The sequence below is a fragment of the Ctenopharyngodon idella genome, chromosome 8, assembly GCF_019924925.1.
Source record: "Ctenopharyngodon idella isolate HZGC_01 chromosome 8, HZGC01, whole genome shotgun sequence".
Taxonomy (NCBI): Eukaryota; Metazoa; Chordata; class Actinopteri; order Cypriniformes; family Xenocyprididae; genus Ctenopharyngodon; species Ctenopharyngodon idella.
Window position 1 is genome coordinate 2,533,086 of NC_067227.1, and position 24,605 is coordinate 2,557,690.

General features: G+C 37.8%; 1 protein-coding gene across 1 annotated transcript; it reads right to left on the reverse strand.

Annotated features, from left to right (window-relative positions):
• Window positions 1-3,477: 3,477 nt before the first annotated feature.
• Window positions 3,478-22,700, reverse strand: stc1 (stanniocalcin 1). Its single transcript, XM_051904414.1, has 4 exons — window positions 22,393-22,700; window positions 11,232-11,374; window positions 9,813-10,024; window positions 3,478-7,712 (listed from the first exon to the last, which is right to left on the reverse strand). The coding sequence occupies exons 1-4, from the start codon at window positions 22,505-22,507 to the stop codon at window positions 7,430-7,432; spliced, it is 753 nt and encodes a 250-aa protein (XP_051760374.1). The 5' UTR covers window positions 22,508-22,700; the 3' UTR covers window positions 3,478-7,429.
• Window positions 22,701-24,605: the final 1,905 nt, after the last annotated feature.

Here is a 24,605-nt window from a genome sequence, read left to right on the forward strand (position 1 = left end):
ATCATTCCTCCATACAGAATCTCTACACATCCCTCAGATTCCCAGCTTCTTCTCTTCAGTTCACTCCACTCATTTTCTTTAGGGTTCAGGTCAGGGGACTGGGACGGCCATGGCAGAAGCATCATTTTGTGCTCAGTGACACATTTTTGTGTTGGTTTTGATGTTTGTTTTGGATCATTGTCCTGATGGAAGATCTAACCATGGCCCATTATTGGATTTCTAGCAGAAGCAGTCAGGTTTTGATTTTTTATCTGTTGGTATTTGATAGAATCCATGATACCATGTATCTGAACAAGATGTCCAGGACCTCCAGCAGAAAAATAGGCCCACAACATTAAAGATCCAGCAGTATATTTAACCGTGGGCATGGTGTACTTTTTCCATGTGTGCACCAAACCCATCTGGTGGGTTTGCTGCCAAAAAGCTCTTGTTTTAGTTTCATCTGACCATAGAAGCCGGTCCTGTTTGAAGTTCCAGTCTTGTCTGACAACTGAATATGCTGGAGATTGTTTCTGGATGAGAGCAGGGGATTTTTCTTGAAACCCTCCCGAACAACTTGTGGGGATGTAGGTGCTGTTTGATTATTTTTTTTAGGCTTTCTGAGACTCAAGTAACTAATCTCTGCAATTCTCCAGCTGTGATCCTTGGAGAGTCTTTGGCCACTCAGACTTTCCTTCTCACCGCGCATTAGGACGATTTAGACACACATCCTCTTCCAGGCAGATTTGAAACATCTTTAGTTGACTGGAACTTCTTAATTATTGCCCTGATAGTGGAAATGGGGATTTTCAATGCTTTAGCTATTTTCTTACAGCCACTTTCTAATTTGTGAAGCCCAACAATCTTTTGCTGCACATCAGAACTATATTCTTTGGTTTTACTCATCGTGATGAATGATTAAGGGAATTTGGCCTTTGTGCTTCCTCATGTTTATACTCCTGTGGAACTCATGGCTGGACAATTTCATGTTCATGATCACCCTGGTGTGCTAAAAAAAAATTTAAATATGAATGGGAATATACTTCAGAGATATTTTACTCATGAAAAATTCTAGGGGTGCCAATAATTGTGGCCAACGTGTTTTAGAGAAAAACATTTATTTCATTATGTGATTTTAATAGGACCCTTTATGGTACTTTTATATACCCTTTAGGGGTAAATATGGTACAAAGATGTACCTTTTGAAAGGGTGCCATGATCCCAGTGACAGCTTTTGTATCTTTTTTTCTGAGTGTGTAGGAAATTAAAACAGGGAATGATATCATGGAGATGACTGTGTGTCAATGTCAATAAGTCGGGACAATAATGTCAGATGATTTAAGATAATTTGATTTGCCATGCGGTGTGACTCCCCCCAGAAAGGATAATTATGACATAATAATTCATGATATTTATAACAACTTGCTTTTTACCTTGAATTGTTTTAAATAATTTAAAAATTTAAAACTTTAAAGGGGTCATGAATTGAGAAATCAACTTTTCCTTGAGCTTTTGAAATATAAGAGGTCATCGTACTATAAGAATATCCTGTAAGTTTCAGAACTAAAAACGTCAATAAAACGTCAATTCTATTGTTAGTCCAATAAAAGCTTTTATTGACACCAAGCCCAGCGAACGACTGATCCTGGAATGTGTCTATAGGTGAAACTCCGCCTCTGCAGAAGAAATCAACGCCTACTTCATCATTGCAACATTAGCCCCACCCACTGGTGTGTTAATGAGATGAGGAGGAGAGAAGAATGATACAGGACAAAAATAACATACCTTTCAAAGGATCCTAATGCTAGGAATATGGTTATTTATTTTCAACATTGTGAATGTCTCAGTTGAGCTTTATTTATTTGTATTCAGTATTTCTCTGTGGATTCTTTGGTAAATCAATCGCATTTCAACGCAGGCTTTGCAAACAGACTTTTACGATATGGACTCAACAGTAATGCAACAACATGTAAGTAACTGTGTTAATTCTAATGTAATGATTCATGTACAGTCAGATGTTCTTTGTCTATGTGTCAGTAAATCAAACCAGTGACTAAACGGACAACTTCACGTTGTTTCTCTTAGTAGGATGAAAACAATCAGTTATTTAAAGAGTGATTAAATTATATATAGAAAGCGATCAAAGAACGCTCCCTTTGCAATCGCTGGAGCTGTCAATCAAACAGCGCGAGTTTATCAGTGACTGAGTTCTGGACTCACGGCAAAACTGCCGTTTTATTCAACAAATCTTTTAGTTACATCACATTTGCACCATTAGTTATGATGAAAGCATTCGTTAGTGTGCAGAAATTGAGTTGCAATGATGAGATCACTGCTTTCATGAGCTCAACAACATGTCTGTGATCGGCTACAATCTTCATCACTGCAACTTTTCATGCCACAATCTAAACATAATGCCATAGATCTAAATGTAATGCAACACTTTTCACGATTAGTTAACCTTGAGAGCTGTAATAGTAAAAATGTGCTAAAAGTTTTCGAGAGAGTAATATTTAGCTATTTCAAATGGAAATATGTTAGCCAATCACAGCAGTGGGCGTTTACACTGAGGTCTCACAGCAGACACGCCCCTCAAAACAGAGCGTTCAAATAAGATGGCTAAAATCAGGGTATTTCATTTCTAAATGATGACAGTTTTTGATGTAAAAAGCATACTAACATTATAAGTGCACCCCATGAAACATTATACAACAATGCAGTTCATGACCCTTTAAGATATATAGGCTATTAGTAATCAAGGTGCAAGGGGAATGTGTTATACTTTTTACTTCATGGGTACACTACATTCTTCAATGTATTTTTAATGTATTTAATTCTCATTTATTGTGGACACTCTTTTTTGTCATTGACCCTGCCACAAATGTGAAAGCATAGAATGTCAATATATGGTGTAGTGTTAACGTTTGTTAATAGGAATTACTGGAATGTCCAAACTCATCAATACAAGTGGTGTTCACATAATTTTGGCCATATCTGTATGTTCATAATGCTTACTTGGAAAAGTGTTGGACCAGCCAAATTGGTGTTGATCCTTTATTTACTGCCCAATGGTTTAATAATATTGGGTAACACTTTATTTTACAGTGTCACTGTTACATATGTTACATGTAGTTAGTATAACTATAAATTATGCATAATTACATGCAATTAACCCTAAACCCAAACCCTCATCCTAACCCTAACCCTATAGTAAGTACATGTAGTTAATTATTATTACTCAGTACTTAAATGTATAAATACCTTAAAATAAAGTGTAACCTAAGATTGTTCTAGGGTTATGCTATATTATTACTTGAGTGAATTCATTGCACCCAAGTCCAAGTTTTCAATATTGTACCATTTTGAATATATGGGTTATAATAGGATCTCAAATACTCCATATTGAATGTATTCAGTCTCATGAGGATATTTAAGAATATAACAACCACAGTTTTCCTCATGCATGTGTTACTACAAACACAAAAATAAGATACAATATGAGAGATCTGATCATAGTTTATTATTACACAGTAAAAGACACATAGTTGATGTATTTCTTTTCTTTTTTCTTTTTTTGACCTGTCAGCACAGAAAGAAACCCCACACATATACACAGGTATATATGTATATGGGTTCAGTATAAAGTGCAAATCAATCACAAATTTCCATCGTGTGTAACATTAGGGACGAAAAAATAGAATGCCTTGAATAGAATGCCTTGCAAAACAATCTTTTCCTATTTTGGTTTCATACTGCATTTTAAAAGGAAAAAAAAAAAGAAAGAAAAAAAAACATTGAATCTTAACATTTGAACATAAACAGGAATATGAGTGATATAAGTGGATTCAAGTTTTGAGAGGAGAGAGTACCATACAGTTTAATGGCTTGTGTAGCCTATAGTCCTCAGGGCCCTGGATCAAAGAGGAGAAATCAGAAACAATGAAGGACCTGTAGAAACAGATCTCTTCTATTGCAGTGCATCCTGATCTCTCTGGTTATGATGTAAAATGACAATATTAATAAGCACTAAACTAACCTGAAACATGTCTGGGACAATCTGATCACACAGAACGTCAATTTCCAATCATTCCCGCTCACTACATTCTAAACTATTTCTATAACGCAGGCAAAGAACGTTCGATTCAAGTCTAAGACTTGAAGTCTAGATGATTCCTTGAGGCAGTGGTTATATAAACTTTAAATTTGGCAACAAGAAGGGTCAGTCTCCAAGCTCTGCTAATCCACCATAAATCGTGATAAGGACACAATGCTGTTCAAGTTCAAATGACCAGAGGGCTGCACTAAACTTTCAGCGCCGTAGGCACCCCGTTGCACCAAATACAGACATTTGATAAAATATACATTCTCTGAAGTTTTACAAAATCCATTAGAACTTTGAAAATTCTCTGAATCACAATATGAATAGAATGGTAAGCTACATGAGAGAGGCTTTGAATGAGAAAAAAAAAAGCCTTATATCCACAGCAGTCTAACAAATGCAATGTAATAATTTAACAAAATAACATACATTTACACTAACATTTCCCTTTGATTCAGTAACAGAAGAAAACTAGTGATCGGTACAAGAGTGGCCAAACCTTCCGAACAGCGCCGAAAATCCAACTTTAATGCTACTTAAGAGTAGGTCGCCAGCATCTTTTTAAACACAAAATCAGATGTCTTTGAGCTGGCTTGAGGCAAACGTCTGCACTCGCTGCTGTTTCTCTGGAGATGGTATGGACACCTTGTTGCTGAGATACCAGAACTGCGGTTGAAAATGGTAATGCATAATTGAGTCACTGGTCATGTTCATCATGATTCGCACACAGTGAAGGTTGAACAAATCGATGGGATTTTAATTGAAAAATAGCTTTAGCATTAACACAGTGGGGTTGGAAAACAGTTTAGCAGCTTTGCTTGGTACAGGTACTTCCTTGGTGTTTAATAGATTGCGATATTATCATACCCCATTTCCCAAACAAAAACAAAGGAAAAAAAAAAAAAAAAAATCCTCACTATGCCACTACATCCCTGCCTGTTCAACAAGAATACAGCAGCTATTCTGGTGTGTTTGAGCAGAATCTGATTATGCTTCAATGCCCTTTTATAGTGGTCCTATGAGACAGAAAGTGCATATATTATTATAACTACACATATACACACACACAGAGAGAAAGTGAATTAACATTTTGGCCAGAAACAGGGAAGTCAAATAAAGAAATCAGAAAAAAAAAAGGATAACTGGGGGGACTGGGGATCTGATTTCATATGGGTGAAGAAAAAAGCTACTGCTTAAGTCTCAAAACTTAAACGGCCCTTTTTCCGCTTAGGGCTCGATAACATGGATTTTAGTTTAAAACCTTTCTAGCGATTATTGCATAGTTTGGTGAATTACTTTTAGATTTGCAGATCATTTGGTTTAAGGAAAAAACAGTCATTCTGCCCCTCCGGTTCTTCTCTCTCATTACTCTTTGGGTCCAATTCAATCAAACTGCTGTATTATCACCACAGTACCAATATGGCGCCAGTGTAAGTTCACCATAAAACAAGCCGTTTAATGGCTAGGCTGTGTTTTTCAAAAGAATTGGGACATATTAAGGGATGCAGATTGGTCATTTTAATGGTTAAATCGCTCAGTGGTGAAATGGCTTCTTTGCTATGGAATTTATTTTTGGACGGGACTAGTCAAAAAGTGGTTTTGCGGTAGTTTGATTGGATTTGGCCCTCGCTCCTCCATCATTCCCAAGCCAAACGCTGCCCTCCAGTCCTTCCTCAAGAAGCACTTACAAAGAGATCTTCCCCATTCACCCTGGGTAAACACTCTGAGAGAAACAGGCCTTTCTGAAACGTTGTATATTGCATAGTGTCGAGAATGGCTCCGGAAAACACTTTGCAGCGACTGCCCCAAATTAACGTGTACGATGGCTGAACCGCATCGCCCTCCAGCGCTATGAAATACTGGATGTCAGTTACTCTGTTAAAGCTAATGATATACTCTATATAGCTGATTAACCCTGAATGTATACACAGCATGTGGCAATGCTCAATAAACTTTTGCATTATAGTGGTCCCATATAACATTCACCTGACTCATATGACCAGCGTGTTCCCCCATGACCAGCACAGAGTCATTACATGGGTCTTGTACAGTCAACTCAGAATGACTAAATAAAGTGATCGATTAAATAAATTTAAAATAGCTCCCAAAAACGGATGCCTAAGCAATTAAAAAGCACAATATCTGTAAACCGATGCTTGCTGAATGAACTAATATTGCCCACAGAAATGTAATAAAATAAACATTTAAATAATACAGTAAGAAAATAAATATTAATAAGTCAATTAATAAGTTTTTAAATAGACATTTAGTTTTTTTAGGGTTTTTTTATGGGTTTTTTTGTCGTCTCAGCAATGCTGGGAACAGCGTGCTTGAACTCACTTCTGCATGTCATATTCACCAGGGAGTAATTTGTTCATCTCTCCAATAAGTTGGCCAAAATATGTGTTTAGACATAGCGCTAACAATGCGCTCAGGGCTTCGAACTGAATTTCCTCTCAGAGTTTATTTGTACTGCACTACTTGAACAGATCATAAGTAGAGAGACGATCCAAGAGTCAAGAAAATGTTTTCGAACAGTGGAAAAAAAAAAGCTCCTGTAGGTCTACAGAACGAAGCCGAAGGAATTTGAAGAGAAGTTTTCTCTCCCTTTTTTTTTTTTATAAATAATGATTGGTCGTCCAGTGTGGATCGCTGACATCTACTGTTGCTGTGCTAGACGCTTATGATTTACGGCGTTTGAAGTGAACTTCAGTTTTTTGGTTTTTAATGAATTCCTGCACATAGATCTTTAAAGATAGCTCTCGCCAAATGGGAGAGTTTCACAAAAAGGCTAGTGGCAATTTGAGATTAACAGCTAAAGTAGTAGTAAAATATCTGTTAATAAATAAATAGTACACTCTTATTTCTATAACACATGCCAACTATTTCACATCAACGCTAGATTCAGTTTATATACAGATACATTTTCTTTGCTGTAATCTCTGTAAGATATATTTCATATACAAATGGCTATTTATTGTTTTTTTTTATTATTATTATTTTCGATGACTCCCACTGGGTTTCACGACGACCTTGACTTGACCTACTCACGGATCGGTCTGTAAACCCTACCGATTTGCCCTCGAAGTCCCGGTAACGCGTGAAACTCTTTCCGTCGAATATGAAGTGATAAACAGAGAATTTGACATTCGAGATGTTTTCGCACTGGTGCATGCCTTTTTCCAGTTGAGAAGGAATGTGTCCCTGTATAGCCTCAGAAAATAAACCACTGTTTTGTCTTGCTTTCTTTTTGTGTGTGTGTGTGTGTGGTGTGTGTGTGTGTGTGTTTTCACTTTGCGTTTGTGTATGTGTGCTCGATGGCTAAGTTTGGACTGGCAAATTGGTCTGAAGTTAAGAGCTGTCACCAATGTTGCGTTTCTTGCCAAAGAGATTCGAGGCATCTCTGTTGCGTAGATTTGGCTGGTTCTTGTATCCATGGGGACTGACAGACCACCGCCACCCACCACGAGTCTCCATTCCAGTAGGTACTGCAGCAGACGGACACGGCTTGTTCTGCAGTAGTTGGAAGAGCATGGTGATCTCGGGCCCTAATCGGGTCAACAGATTTGCCCTCACCAGGTCCACCGTCTCATCGTCACACTCCATCAAACTCTGCAGTAGTTTCCCATAAAACCTGCGGCGAGACAGAGAAAACTCACGCTGAGCCAGTGCGTCAACAAATTAGTGGGTTAAGCAACATTTGAAAGCTAGAGAGGATGCTGGGAATCTGAAACGAAAGAATGTGCTAAAATAGTTTTCGAAAGACACACAAATTATTATTATTTTTTTAAAATATTGGTTGCTGCCACAAAATCAGTTGACAATATTTCTAGCAAGCTCATGATAGATTACAATGATTACAATCTACCTCATTAGACACTTGCGGAGTTTGCACTATTCCTATGTTTATGCAAATTTTGTGCTACGGAAAACTTGAATGAAAATGCTTGATGCTCAAAATTCACATAAAAGTTTAATCATAGACTGAAGTGGGTTTTCTGATTTTCTAAATTAGGTAATAGAGACTATCCAGGTTTATTGACACACAAGATAATGCACATAACCTAGTTTATGGAAACACACAATATTTCGCGTTTTCTTGATCTAAAAAAAATAACAAAAACTCACAGTGCCTTCAAAAATCCAAAATGAGGTGCGTAAACTAAAAATATACTCTAATAATAAAAAAGTAGTGCTGTCTCATCGATTAATCGTGATTAATTGCATCTAACATAAAAGTTTGAAAATATATGAGTGTGTATGCATGTATGTGTGTGTGTGTGTGTGTGTGTGTGTGTATATACATACTCACATATATTATATATGTATGAACTTTTATGTTAGATGTGATTAATCACGATTAATCGATGAGACAGCACTAAAAAAAGACACTAAATGAAACATAAAAGCCACTGCTATACTGAGAGATGGCAAACGTTCTGATCACGTGACCTTTCTGAATGCGTTTTCTTTATCCGAATTTTGAATGGGAACCTAGCTACTGTGAGGATGAAGGTTCCCACAGTCAAGGAAACCTGGAAAAAAATCAGGGAATTTGTGTTTTTCTGACCTGGAAAGATCATGGAAATTAATAAAATCTTAGAAGTCATGGACAAGTCAGGGAAATTTCTATAATGAATACTTTTGCTCTGCTCTAAAATATTTAATTGGCTACATATTGCTCTTGTGTAGAGTAAAACTTTCTCAGATGCCTTTTGTGTCTGATTTGTGAGCAAATCATTCTTGTTTTCTTCTTCAAAATAAAAAGAAATCGATATATATTTTGAAGCTGCACCTTTATTTTGACACTCTCGTGTTAGCCATATCTGCAAGCAATCTATGTTGACTGTTCAACACAATCAAAAAATCATCAAAAAATGAACACAGACAACATATTCTCTACTGTTGGACTCAAGTCATGGATGTATAAGTATTTTGGATTTGCAAATTTCAGTTAAATGTTCATGTTATATATTTTGGTTGCATACGTAAGTTAATTGGTTGTGTAAAATAGGCACATAATATCATAATACTGATCAATATACCCCTGAATCTAAGCAAATCATAATGGTATAGTGGCATGTTTTGAAGTATTAGCAAATATTGTATCACTGGGTAAGAGAATCGATGTCGGATTGTATCGTGACAAAACATACAGTGCTAAATCGTACACAAGCAGCTCAATTGGGTCTTGGTCAATAATCCTTATTAAGCACTTATTACAGAAATAATGTACTCTACAAGAATATACTTGAGTGCAAACTGAATGTAATGTTTCCAGATACTTAACTGCATGTTATACTTAATTGCATTTTACCACTTAAGTAGTACGAAAGTACAACCTTATTTGTGATTTCATTATTCTGTTGTATTTAAAATATGGTTAAAGTGTACTGCCGAATGTACTGACAAGCATTTATGGTAAACTAAAATATGTTATTTCTGTTGAAACTTATATGTCATGTACTTAAATATATTTGTAATTACACATTTGTAATGATGAAGTTGCAATTTAGTACATTTAAAATATATTAACTACTTTTAAGATTTGAAGTACACTACAAGTGCACATTCAATACAAATAAGGGTACATATTTTCCACAAGGGAATCCACCTAACTGATTCTTTAATTCCTAAATTTAGCGTAATGGTAAGGTCAACAATCCTGAAACCCTTTCTGTGTTTTTGAATATACCATAAGATGGAATCTTTTCATTCTGTTCAAGAGTCTTACCTGTTGGGAATGTGGCTGGGTAGCTGAGCCACCTCTGCAATGGCTTCTGGGTTTGATTTGGCCACTGTACAAATGTCCAACTTGCTGTAACACTCCTCTTGAACCTCCAATATCATCCTCTGGAAGGTGGAACACCGTCTGACTGTTAGAAAGATCTTAGAAGTGATGCCATTGGCGATGCACTTCAAGCTTTCTTTCACAAAAGCCTTTCCCTGCAAAATGAACAGGAAACCACATGTCAAGCACAGGCCTGAACTGTGACTCCAATCCATCTCATGAAACTGGAGAGGTTTTAGTTTTAATTAAGTGGAACCAGTAAAAAGTAGTAATGATTCTCAAACAAGAACCAGTTCATTTTTGATGAATCAATTCGTAAAGTAACTTAGTAATAAGAACTTTGCTTGAGGTGGGCGACAAACTAAGGCAGAAAGTATGCTTCTTTTTTTTTTCTAGTGTACACACACAGTCAAACACACAGCCTTGCAAAGTATATTTCACTAGACTCATACGCGTACACAGGCGTTCGACGCACATGCCTTGCGACAAATTACAATATCACTATGAGTTACAACCCATATAAACATCTTTGTATTCTTTCATGTTAGAGTTGTACAAATGAGGGTACTTTCTAACCTCTTTGCACAATCTCTCGCCTGTGTAGGCCTTCAATGTTGCTGTAGCTTGCATGCGTTCCGGTGTTGTGAGAAATTGAGTCCCCCCCTCCAGGAATCGGTTCTCCTTTAGGACCCGGGCGGTAATGATCAAAAGTTGTTACCGTGTCTACCGTGATAACATGATTTTGCAGGAATTGTAATCAGGCCCTAAAAATACTACCCATTAAAAGTTTGTTAAACCAATGGGATCTCTCGGTGTCCTAAAGGAGACCTGATTCCTGGAGGGACTCGATCTCTCACACACAGTTTTGTTCTGTTTATGCAGTTTTTCTTCGACTACCTTGTGAATCGACACCCCCAAGGCATGGGTGCCACCTTGTGGATAAAGTAATTACTGCGAAAAAATTAAATGTGCATACAAAGTGCGTGCAGTTAAAAAATGCGGCAGTGCACATACTATTCTGATGACGAAATTTGCGTCACGCACTGTACACTGACTCTCGCGTACGCGTAAAAAAGTGAAGTATACTTTGGCCTTTAGACAACATTAGTGTGACATATATATTATATATAAGATTAATCAACTAAGAATAGCATTATAAATCACTCTGTAATAAGAACTTTTGAAAATAATATCTCCCATCAGGCCTTTTCAGAGTTCAGTCCCATCTCAGTGGAATTCAGCTGCATTCATTTGACAGGATTCATTCAATAGACGTCTTTGACAATAAAAGGATATTGTGTTTCCATTGATGAACTGATATTCTATTGTACTTTGGCATGAATTGTATACAAACATACATACCTGAGTGTCGAATTTAGCAGCACTGTAGAGAAAGGACCTGCAGATGTCATGCATGCCATCTGTGTCACAGGTTGAGTTTTCGAGACAGGCGAAGGCACCGCAGCCCACCTGGAGTGCAGTGTTCAAGCAGCGTGCCACATCCGCTGCAAAAAGAAAAGCACTGTTATATTTTACTAGAACAAGATCATCACAAGAACCTAAAAGCATTCGGTAACACTTTATTTTGATGGTCCCCTTTAGACCATTAGACATTCTGTTGACTATAAGTAACTTTGCACTTACATGTCAACTATCTATCTATCTATCTATCTATCTATCTGTCTGTCTGTCTGTCTGTCTATCTATCTAATGGATTGAGTGATTCTCTGTTCAGTCAATGAAAAAACTAACTTCCTTCTATTACATGGACAGATCAGCTTGTACATCGTCAAAGAACCTGGAGAAAAGCCATTTAGGGTCGTTGAGGGAGCAGTCTTTGGAGACAGTTTGTACTCCCATTGTGGAGGTATGGGGCAGTTAATGCTAGAACATATTCTCATGGGAAATGATTTAAGGAGAAACACATTGTGTGTAGTACCAATGAACTTGTAAAACCATTTAGGCAAGATAATTAATTCCTCACCTTGCTTACAAGTGAACATGGGATCATTTTTAAGGGGACACATTCTCATTATCACCTTCCAGCCTACGGGATGTTTAAATACCATCCAGTCTGGGGGAACTGTAGTACAAACAGGAACGCTCCGTGAGTACTAGGATTTTATGTGTGACTTGGTGAGAGTTTCCATTCAGTTCTGATATCAAGCCAAATTTCGTCTTAAAATGACAAATAACAACAAGCTTGACTAGCCACTTGACACCCTGAAATGTATAATAACTGAGCCAAGCATTGGCGTCATTACTCCACTCCACTCTCTGCCATAAATTTTATGGGTATTCCAGCCATTTTTCTGTTCTTGGAACTGTGACCCAATGAATGAAGAATACCCACAGCAGGCCTTGAGGGGTTCTTGTGGTAGTCTGGGCGTTCTGTGCCCTGTGTTTGCCCTCGTCGTCAGGGAGTGAGAGAGAGGGGTGTAGGGCATGTGTACCACTCTCTATTGGGTTCTGCTGACTGTCTCTTTTGGCGCAAGACCCATTGTTTCCATTACCGTTACATGTGACAAGACAATAATGTTCAGCGGGGTTAGTAAGAGGGCCAAAACCACCACCTACAACAGTTCCGCGCCAAAGACTATAAACGTTTTGCTGCACAAACTCGTAGCCTGCAGGGCTGGGATCCCATGCCATGCCGAGAAAAAACCTCAAGGGTGTTTGTGTCAGAGGGACTGGTGTTACTACACACTCACTTTACTGTATCTGAAGGAAAAATAGGCTGTGTGTTGCTGTGTCAATGCTCCTGGCAAAAGGCAGACTTCTGAAATAACCAGAAACCCCCCAAATGTCATGCAATGAATATGTCTATTGTCCATAGGAGCAGGTTAGGGCAAGATCTCAGATGTACATTCTGTCAAGGCCATTTGCTCAATGTGCACATTAATAGAATATTATGGGTTCAATACAAGTTAAACTGAATTGACAGCACTTCTGGCATAATGTTGATCACCACAATTCGATATAATAGAAGGGAGCTACAACCTACATTGGGCCATAAAGTTTTAAATATGGATATTTTTCTTACAAAACCCATCGCTTCACTTCTGAAGGCATTTATTAACCCATTGGAGTCATATGGATTACTTTTATGATGGATGGATGTGTTTTTTGGAGCTTCAAAAACTCTATTCACTATTCATTGCCATTACAAAGCTGGGAAGAGCCAGGCTATTATTTAATATAACTCCGATTATGTTCAGCTGAAAGAAGAAAGTCACATAGGATGGCTTGAGGTATGGGATAATTTTCATTTTTGGGTGAACTATTCATTAAGTGTTCATAATTTTTGTTTTGGAGGTCTCCTACAGTAAGTTTATGAGATCATGGTCAAAAACGTTAATTTTCTCATGATATACATTGCTGCATCAGCTCTTTTCTCACAGTGTCTGAAACGGTTTGATAAAGGATCCGGTCTCTCTAAACCCCTCCTTTCTGAGAGCCTACTCTGCTCTGATTGGCCAGATGGCCCAATCTGTTGTGATTGGTCTACCACTTACAGCGTGTGTCACAAACAAAACACCTATTACCATATCTGAATTTCTGGCGGGTCAAAGTAGATGTTGTTCGCAGGCAGCCAATGAAGACCATAGACTGGCATTATGCACATTATCATTAGTTTAGTGTGAAAATCACTTGCTAACCTTTTTTTGTGTTTTACAGACAATGTAATGGCAAAAACTCAATAATTTCTCCTATAGACAGTCTGGCCACGCTGGTGTTTAGCTGGTTTAACTGGGTGTCCAGTTGGTCTCTCACTCTGACCAGTTGAAAAAATGTCCAAACAAATCTGGGAGACTAGCTAAAGCTAGGGATCCCACAGCTCATCTAAAGTTCACAACATCTCAAACCATGCTCAGCAGTAACCAAGGCACTAAAGTCAGAGATCTCAATATGATCTCAAACAACTCTCATCAAATTCTTCCAGAACTAAATGATCTTATCTGTGCAGGTTCACATTCACATTAATATTGTCACTGTTTTGTTTCTATTTTCAGTCCTCCAAAGGAATTTAAGATGAAGCATCCAAGATAAAGTTGAAACTTCAACAAAACACAACTGAGAACTCTCCTGAGCTATGACAGAGTCATAAAAATGATAAACATCTTCGTTTTAATATGAAATACAAATTGTATTACTTTCCCACACTCGCTGTTAGCGTTGGGTCAAATGATGGTGAAATGCTTCCATGACTGGCCTCTCTTATCAATAGAACAGTTTTCCTTGTGAATAAATGACTATAAGTTGTTCTGCTTGTACCATGGTGTTCATGTGATCTAACCTGAGGTGTCTTGCTGACCCATGTCTGAGCATTTGGTGTGCTTTTAGACTACTTACCCTTGTGGAAAAGAAGTATGCTTAATTGGGCACTTATAGTTTACTTCAAATCTTAAAAGTATAGCCTATATATATATAGGCTATACTTTTATGAATATGAATATATATATATTTAAATCTGTACTTGCAGATAATATTATATTAACCTAACCCTAACACTAACCCTGAATTATACTTATACTGTCAAAACCATATTTAAAAGAAGATAGAAATAATTATGAAATATACCATATAAAGATGAATACTTAAGTACTATACTTAAAAGTGCAATATGTAAGTATTTTGCACTTGAGTGCTTACAATATCCCAAATGTTTGCAACTATTTGTAAATCGTGAGAAAATTGCAATTTTAACCAAGGCTCCGGGACGTGCGAGGAGTCGCCTGTCAATTGCGTCATACCCGCGTTATCCTCGGTTTCCGGTTTTATTTTGTAGAAACCATGGAAACACCAAAGACGCTTTAATATACATGTTTTAATAGACAAGAGAACAACTGTTTTGATATATTTATAGACAAAAAAACTAATTATTGTTATATAGCTCAACACGTTTAGTCTTATTGTTTAAATCTAATTTTCTTGATTTTTTGCGAGTACCATGCTTTACCATGCCTCAGAGAAAAACACTATTTTGTCAAGTAGCTAACATAGCATAATCAGATGCAGCTTTATTTTTAGTAACAGTAATACAGCATTTCCTCCATCATACAATATGTTTTAAAATTAAATTGCATGCCATTTATCAACACAAGCCATCCAGCATTTAATATGATATTCTAAAATCGATCTATCTTACTGCAGTGTGCAACAAGTGAGTTGCTGAGTGAACGCACAGAGTAACGTTATAACATTTTCAACACACTCAAATGTATCTAATATGATAAACAGAGCTGTGTTACCTCATACTCATGACCGGAAAAGCAGCGCCGGCGACTGTGGCATAATAAAAGTTCTGCTGCTCGCGGCGTGTGTTGCGCAATCGCTCCAGCGGCCTCATTCAGCTCCCACAACACTCGGTCCTGCTCTGCTTCATACTACAGTAACGTTAATAATCACATCCATGAACATGATTTCTTCCCTAATCCTATCCCAATTGTGTTCCACCGGCTGTGAGGTGAAGACCACATGTCCCAAGATTCCGCGCTCAAACTTGGCGTCATCAAGCTACGCCTTTGTTTTGAATAGGCCTCTAACGACTTCTATCAGACAGAAAATATTACATATTGCACATCTAAATGGATCAAAAAACACTCTTAAAGGGGACCTATTATGCCCCATTTTACAAGATGTAAAATAAGTCTCTGATGTCCCCAGTGTGTATGTGAAGCTTTAGCTCAAAATACCCCACAGATAATTTTTTATAGCATGTTAAAATTGCCACTTTTTGGGGTTGAGCAAAAACGCGCCGTTTCAGTGTGTGCCCTTTAAATGCAAATGAGCTGCTGCACTCAGCCTAAGAGGGCGGAGCTTCAAGAGCTGATTCTCCGGTGTCAGGAGTCAGTCAGGAAGCACTATAATGTCAGAAACTGTGAATATATGCTGCATGGAGATAGAACAGGTATAGTTTAGTTCAATTATGGTTAGAACTTATATTGTCTTCTTCCACTATATTAGTACAAGCCTGTTGTACCGGACCCCATCCGAATGATGGCCGTAACTTTACAGATGAGTTTTATGATGTTTATTGTACTTCACACAAAAGATGAAGCATCTGTTTTCACTCTAGAAAATCTCTGTAAGAGCTTAATAAAACACAGTGCAAGTGTGCATTAAAATATAATCCATAAACTCTCTCTCTCTCCCTTGCATTATCATCAACATACACAGCGAAGTACACAGAAACACTCGTTACAACTAACAGTAAACAAATATATGAAGACCTTATGCCTTTTCGGGTGGTGCTTAATAAACTGGTAAACTCTATATCCATAAATCAACTCTGTATCCAGTATCACTCTGGAGGCTGTAAGCTGTATCACGAACTCATCTATCCTTGAGTAACAACTTTTTAGCACAACCTGTTTTGTATTGTCCCTTTGTATTGACATTTGTTCACAAAGCAGTCCGGTGTGAAATGATTCTCGCAGATATAAACGAATTTCGGTAGAGTTGAGAGAGCATTTTCTTCAAAAATAAAATTAATCCACCTCGTCTTCAGCGGCTCAGATTTCGGGAGTAAATGGAGAGAGCTATGTGGATTAATCCATCCAGCTACAGAACACCTAAACGCTTGGGAGATGTTCTCGTCAGTGCAGCAATGGCGGACTGTGAACTCGCTGTGAACTCGCTCAGGGCGGTTCTATATTAAAACGGCAGTGTCTGTCAACATTTGTGGGCGGGGCCTGTGGCTAATGTGACGTCACACTGCCAGGGATCTGGAAACAACTTGTTCTGAAACACTGCTTATGATTTATGGGGATTAAAAAAAAGGAGTGGTTTGATTTTTATCACTATAGGGTGGTTGTGTACACACACTGCCAACACACATTTATAGCCAAACACCATGAAAAAATGAATTTTGCATTAAGTTTAAACTATAATACATTTTCATTTAATTGCAAATAACATACAATAAAATGTCTAAAAGCATTACATTCAGTCATATGATTTTAAAGTACATTATTTCTGTAAGAAGTATTCTCTTTACAGTGTATTTTTTCCACAAAGGTATTTTTTCATTTAAATATATGATGAAGGTAAATTACACTGCGTCTCCCAGGAAAAACAAATGAAATTACTCTGATTTTGCTACTGTTATTGCATTATAAGAGGGCCTTTTTTTCATCGTACACCCCTCTAGACGTCATCAGTAACCTTACAGGAGAAAGTAGAGTTACGGATGAATTGGGCCACACAGTTAAGGGGTTGTCCTTTCTTATACTGCACATGGCTGAGAAGAGACGTAAAATATGGGTCTGATATTGCATTTGAAGCTTTCATAGAGCACTTATTGTATTGCAGTGGGAAAACAGGCATGATGATTAGACATATTGTGACTAATGAAACTTGAACACAGCTTGGCCGACTCACTCTGATCATTTTGAGGGTACTGCGATGGGCCCTGACAGGTCAGGACTCATTTGAGATCCAAGAAAACACATCAATAGACAATGCACAGTCTTGTGTTTGCTTTCTCTCTTACTCAGTCATGTATCATCAAGTGCTGTAAAACCTCAACTGGGTAAGTTATCAGAGCCCCTATATACTGTTCTTGACAGGTGATATTACACACACAGACTAATAGGATGAATTGTTGGAATGAATAATTCATTTTCTACACTTGCATAGCTACCTGTTCAGATTTCAACTTGCAGAGCGCGTGACCCTGACTTGAACTTGTGGCCCCTGAGTGTAAGTGTTTCACACCAGACTCCAATGCATGACTCAGCTGTACCTCACAGATTTGGAAGCGGCACTGCAATTGTTTAAATATGTCAAGTAGAGTTTATTCATTTATGACCGGACTTTTTTTTCACTATTTGAAGATTCCATAGGTGGTTCATCAATGTACAGCAGATAAGGGCACTGACACTGCAGAGCCTTAAAGGGATAGTTCACCCAGAAATGAAAATTTGTTGCTAATTTACTTATCCTCAGGCCATCCATGATGCAGGTGACTTTTTTTTCTTCTTCAGTAGAACAATATAAATGATTTTTAGCTGAAACCGTGCTCCTCTGTGATTCATATAATAGAAGTCAATGGGTGCCGTCACTTTGAGATTCAAAAAAACATATGCAGACAAAACAAAATTAATACACGTGGCTCCTGATGATACAATGAGGTCTTAAGAAGTGAAACGATCGGTCTATGCAAGAAACTGAACATTGTTTACAACATTTTGCTTCGGCAAACAGTCCTAAGTGCGACAGTCTGGAGCACAAGCTTCCTGACGCATAATGATGCATGAGCTCAAACTAGGGCTGCCCCCTAATAGCCAACTAACTGTTAGTCGACGAGAAGAGGCTTAGTCGACCAAAATGTTATTATTCACTTAGTCGCAAGAAAAAACAATCCACATGAAGTGGCGAAGTCACGCAGTCTGTGACGGACAGATCATCAACAGCTGGACATCCAAACACTGGCCTATCATTTATCGACCTCAAAATATAGCTTTATATATAGCAAAATATAGCAGCAACTTTTCTATATAGCAAAATATAGTAGCAACTTTAAATGGCCGCTCGCTTTAACGTTAACCTAGAGAAATTTGGGCTACTCAAGTGTTTGTGCGGAGTGTGAAAGCTGAATAGTAGCGTGCTTACTGCATGACAGCTAACACGGTGGCGCCGGTGCGATCACTTGCACTTAAAATACTTACGTCATTTTTGGTCATACAGATAAGAGCAATACATCTTTTGAATCTGTGAAGAGTCTACTTTTATTTGTGTGCACGCACAATAACAACAAAATGTTGTGCTTTTGTAAAATAATGAAAGCAAACAAGGTGTGCTTTCTACCGTGAACTTGTGAACTTGAGCGCACCAAAAAAAGAAAAGAACAGAAACTCCATATAAACTTGCCTCACAAACATGAAAAATATATCTATAGAAAGCGAAATGTCTACTTTTAAATGAACCAATTCAAATGGAAAACAAATATTCTCAGGTTATGTAATCCATATGAAAGGTGCCTGCACTACTGCGGAGATGACGACTTCATAACTGCAGCCAAAAACACTAGTTTATCAATTAATCAATTCTGCCGGTGCGCTGTGGAAAGCTTTATGCGTGCGCTTGAGCACTGATTAGGCTATGTAGGCATTAAAGGCTCTTTATTATAATTTATATGGTTTAATAATAAATGTGCGATTAGTTAACTAATTGCTTAAAATGAATGACTACTAGCCAACCAGAAAAATCTTTAGTCGAGGGCAGCCCTATTCCCGACTGAGATCGCGCAAGTGAACGTAATCTTAATTTTTTTATATAGGTTGCAGCATCCAGGATAAGCACAAGTACCTCTTTGATAAACAATACAACATATGTGTCCTCCCTCTCTGTAGTAAACAAACAGCGTAGCTCACGCGTGAGATCACGCTCCGCGCATACGTCATTATGCGACAGGAAGCTAGTACTCCAGACTGTCGTGAACACTCAGGACAAGCTCAGGACCGTTTGCTGAGGCTGTGGATTACAGGTAAAAATGGATTACATTGTGAAACAATGTTCAGTTTCTTGCATATACTGATCAGTTCGCTTCTTGAGACCTCAATGCATCATCAGGAGCCGTGGGTATTAATTTTGTTTTGTCTGCATATGTTTTTTTGAATCTCAAAGTGACAGCACCCATTGACTTCCATTATATGAACCACCGAAGACCATGGTTTCAGCTAAAAATCTTCTTTACTATTCTACTGAAGAAAAAAAGTCACCTACATCTTGGATGGCCTGAGGATGAGTAAATTAATTTTAAATAAAATTAAATTTTCATTTTTGGGTGAACTGTCCCTTTAAGATAATGAGAAATAAATTGCAGTTGTAAATGGATGAACTCCATAAAAATGTCTCAATAATATATCGTAAATGAATACTGCAATTTCAGCATGAAGAAGTGAAATGTAAAAAAAAAAAAATTTAGCAATAATCTTTTCTTGGAATATACCCTACTTATTATGTTTTGTAAAGTATATACTGTTCATTTTGCTCTTTTGGAATTATTGGTGCACCACTGACGCTTTGTCTCAAAAGCACTGAGTCAGTACATGTCTCCCTGGCAACTAAGTACAACAGGAAGTTATGCAAATACCAAGTGGAGTTTGACAAAGGTTTTCACGTCCTGACCAGAGACAGAACGGAACTGAGCGTCCCGCACCACACACAGATCCACTATTTGACACTTGGACAAGCTTTTCTCTGCAGCATATGAATTACTGACTTCATTCACAACAAAGCAAGGACCTTTTGTAACACTGACACCAGATCTTCAGTGTCAATCTAATGAGCAGTAGGTCAGAACAATTCATCGTCTGTAATAGTGCTGGGCCCTTTCAGGTGCACACAATGTCATTTAAAGCATCCTACTAGTGTAAGCGAACTGCCCACCCTCCAATTCTCTACCTGCATAATCTTCACACCTGCTGTGGGATGTTCTAAAACACCTGTCATTTTCAAATAAACCCAAAGAGCTTGGTTAGCTGGTTCAGGTGAATTTGATGAGACTTGGAGCATGATAGAATGACCTCGCCAGGGAAAGCCTTTTATATAGTGGACCCAAAAAAGAAAATTCTGTCATCATTTACTCACCCTCAAGTTGTTCCAAACCTGTATGAATTTCTTTCTTCTGCTGAACACAAAAGAAGATATTTTGAAGAATATGGGTAACCAAACAGTTGATGGACCCCGTTGACTTCCATAGTATGGAAAAAATACTATCAAAGTCAATGGGGCACATCAAATGTTTGATTACCAACATTCTTCAAAATATCTTCTTTTGTGTTCAGCAGAAGAAAGAAATTCATACAGGTTTGGAACAACTTGAGGGTGAGTAAACGATGACAGAATTTTCATTTTTAGGTGAACTATCCCTTTAAGAATGGAACAATGATGTATATCTATCTAGAAAGCACTGTAGTGATTTCAAATGTATGTAATGTTTGGTAATGGGGATAAGAGGGTTTAATTGTATCACCCTTTGAGATTTCACTCTGGTTTGGTTTTGTCCATATCGGGACTGTGCAGGTTTTGAAGGTTCTACATTTTTAAAAATAAAGGTTCTTTATTGGCATTGAGAGTTCTATGGAACCTTTAATATCCACGGAACTTTTCCATTCCACAAAAGGTTCTTTAGATTATTAAAATGTTGGGGAACCAAAAATGGTTCCTCTGTAGCATTGCTGTGAAAACCCACATTTTGGAACCTTTATTTTTTAGAATGTACATTGATAATCTACCTGTCCAATATGATGCCAGAAATGAAAAAAAACCCACACATTTTGTTTTACAGTAACCTGGTAGCTGTGGTTGCCAGAACTGATGATATATCATTAAATGATATAATGTCAATACCAACATTTTTTAGCTATTAAAACCTGTGTACTAATTTAAAATGTTCTAATACCATAATGGAAGATAACATGATGACTTAAAGATCATAAAAATGGCAACAGTGGCTAATAATAACCTTAAGACAGAACCAGTGTCACCCACACAAATGCAAAACGTCATTAGAGTAACACAGAAAATAATCCAGTTATCACACAAGCAAGAATGCTGTAATAGTGAATATCAGCATGACAAAGCCATACTTATATTCAGTACACAGGATGATTATGAGGATGCTATTATTTTTCTATAAATAAGAAGTAAATATTAACATTTCACACATTTGGCCAGTTATGTTTTTACACCAATGAAAGGAGCCAAATGCATGTTGCAACCCACTCAGCAAAACAGACAAATGGACAGTGAAGTGCACCAGTTCTGTTATATAAAATACCAGCACTCTTGGTAACATGTTCGACCAATCAGATTAAAGGAGTGGGAAATCTAAACAAATGTGATGGGTTGCATGCAGGGAATTTGGCCATTAATCTCTATTAATTTTAAGGTGATTCATACATTGTGCCATAAAAAAAATCTACATTTTTTCTGTAAATTATAAGGTCCATGTTTATTGTATTACATTTTTGTCCCTCTAATGCAATTCATACTTTTTAATTAAAAGATACACCATTTATAAAAATAAAAAAAGTGTATGTATTGCCATGTTAAATGCATATTCTTTTAAATTATAGGGCAGGCTAATTCATAGATTTTACTTTTAATTTTACAATTTGACAGTAAAAGTAGGCTATTGTCTTTAAACGTTATGTGGTAAGGTAACCAATTAACAGGTTTTTTTATTGTAGCATTTCCCCCCCAATGTAGAAACTCCTGCTTTTGAGGCTGAAAGCGACGGCGGAATCATCATTCACATTCATTCATCGCGCTCAATGCATCAAAAGAAGCTCATCATGAGCTATGATGAGTCCTCGTATGCAGGTCAGAGGATGAACATGATATTCACTCAGCCTAGCTGATACATCTGTCACAGAGCAGGTCAATTGATGCATTGGATGAGAGCTCGTCATAGAGATGACAGCTCTCATATGATCTAGCCTACACCAAGCAAACCCAATGCATGCGCGTCAGCACACAACCGGCACATTATTCCAGAACGCTTCCTACTTACAGGGGCTGTTGTGGGAGAAGCGTGCTCTCCTGGGCGAGTAGGATTCGTTCTGATCCAGTTCATACGCGGAGGCGATGAGCACGGCGAGCAGCAAAAGTCCGGTCCTTGGCGGCATCTCTCACTAAATGACACTGGGGCTTTTATGAAGGGCAATAAAAGAGGATTTCCTTTAGGTCTTGCGCGGTGTACGGTGCGTGTTCTTGGCGACTTCGTTGAGGAAATGCGTGTGATGTGGGCAGTATCATGAAGGCTCTGTCTGTCCGGCTGATCTCTTCAGCAGTTTCTTCTTCCAGCCGCGTGCATGACAGGAGCGCAGGTCGCCCTTTATATGTGCCCGAGCATCACGAGCTCGCCGCTCAGCCCAATCACATCACAGCAGGCGCTCTTACACAGCCTCAGCTCAAACTTTCATTCATTGATCCGTGGTATTTAAATGGGCTTCTCATATGGCGTAAAGTTTGCTGTTGCTTTTAACTTGGCAAAGGTGATTGGGGAAAACGCTCACATCCTCGCGCTGTTGTTATATACAAATAGACGTCCACTTCAAAGAGACAGACGTGAGCTTGTCTCATATTTGCACATTCATATAACGTCACAACGGAGCTCATGTGTGATTCAACTCAACTTTACCCTACTTAGGGGGAAAATTGCTGGTCTCCCAGCGGAAAAGTGCAAAACCCCTCTAAAACCAGCAAACACACTAAAGACTAGACTAGTAGGTTTAACTTTATCACATATGCTTCTAAACATTGCTACAGCAACTATATTCCATACAACTTAAGTTGTAGTTTATATATAAAGAAAATCACCATTTATTAATTGATTTATCCTAATTCCCTTTCAGACAAGCTCAAAAGTGACCAAACTCCTTTAAAACCAACCAAAAGACCAGCGTCTGGTACATCCTCATAATTTAGGAGTTAAAATTAAGATTTAGATGAGTAAAATGGCCCATTAGATAATATGGCATCCATATGACCCCCGTCCTGTTAGTGTAATGAACTGGAGTCTGATCACGCAAGTCTAAATCTCATTACTCTCCTTGAACAATGAGAGCTTGTTTTTCCTTTATCTTTTTTTTTTCGTTTGTTTCATTCAGTAATCCTTGTAGTATTATATTTCAACTGTCTGCAAAAGCTTTGGCACTGTGTGATTACCAGGATCGCGTTTTAGTCAAATGTATTGCGTTCTTTGTTTTTCTTAACTGTCTTTGAGAAATAACATTTGAAGTTATTCAAATGACTCGCATTTTTATCGCTTTGGCATTTTGACGGACCCTCTACAATAATGGCGCTATTGTCGGTGAAGCAGGCGGAATTGTCTCTAGCTGAGAGATAAACTACGTAGTTATTGACATAAATCATGTAGCGCATGGAAACCATCACTGTTTACTTTGCGCGTCTCGCAACTCGCGCACTCAAGCTCGCGCACGGCGCACGTGCAGAAGCGCACGCGTGATGTGACACTGAAGTCTGTGCGTGAACAATCGCCCAATCTGCACAGTCATGGTTTAGTAAAAAATCTGCTCATTTTTAGCCTTGAAGGAAAATAAAAGAAATGGGTTTTATTCTGAACACCCTTTAATTCATAACTAGGTTGGTTTCACTTTTCCCTTCCAATAAATATATTTCTCAGACACACAACTTGATTTCTAAGCTATGTTCAACCTTATTGCCCAGGAAAAAAATATTCATTTAGGACATGCTGAGCTTTTGTCTTCTGCTGGGGCATGTTGTGACACTATATGGGGTAAGCTGTCACATACTGCAGAGAACCTGCCATTAAACATCATATTCAGGCTTTTCAGAACAATTTAAAAAGCAAAATTAAACAAAAATATAACAGTCATTGTACAAAAATATCAAATTATTGTTTTGGCCAATAAATATGAATTGCAACTTGCCTTGAACCTGACATTTATAAAAAAAAAAAAATAAATAAAAAAAACATTTCAACCTTTTTGTTAAAATCAACCTTCATTATATAGAAGAACCTCACTTTAACATATCCCAGCCTGATTTCATAGACCTTAGATAGCCAACAAAATCTGTAGAGTAACAGAAAAGGTGCTGGTAATTCAAAATACAGGAAAAACACCTGTATAGAAAATACCTTCATACTATCACAGTACATTGGACCTTATTTTTACATATGTTTTTTAGAGTGTAGTGACACAGGAACAAGGTTCACTCAGTTTACTGTTATCACCAGTT

Excerpts from the sequence above, each read along its gene's own strand:
- stc1 (XM_051904414.1), bottom strand. The coding sequence starts at position 22,507 with ATGCCGCCAAGGACCGGACTTTTGCTGCTCGCCGTGCTCATCGCCTCC. Across the intron at positions 10,025-11,231 it reads CTGCTAAATTCGACACTCAG|GGAAAGGCTTTTGTGAAAGA; the intron begins GTATGTATGTTT and ends TTCATTTTGCAG. Across the intron at positions 7,713-9,812 it reads CCCAGCCACATTCCCAACAG|GTTTTATGGGAAACTACTGC; the intron begins GTAAGACTCTTG and ends GTCTCGCCGCAG.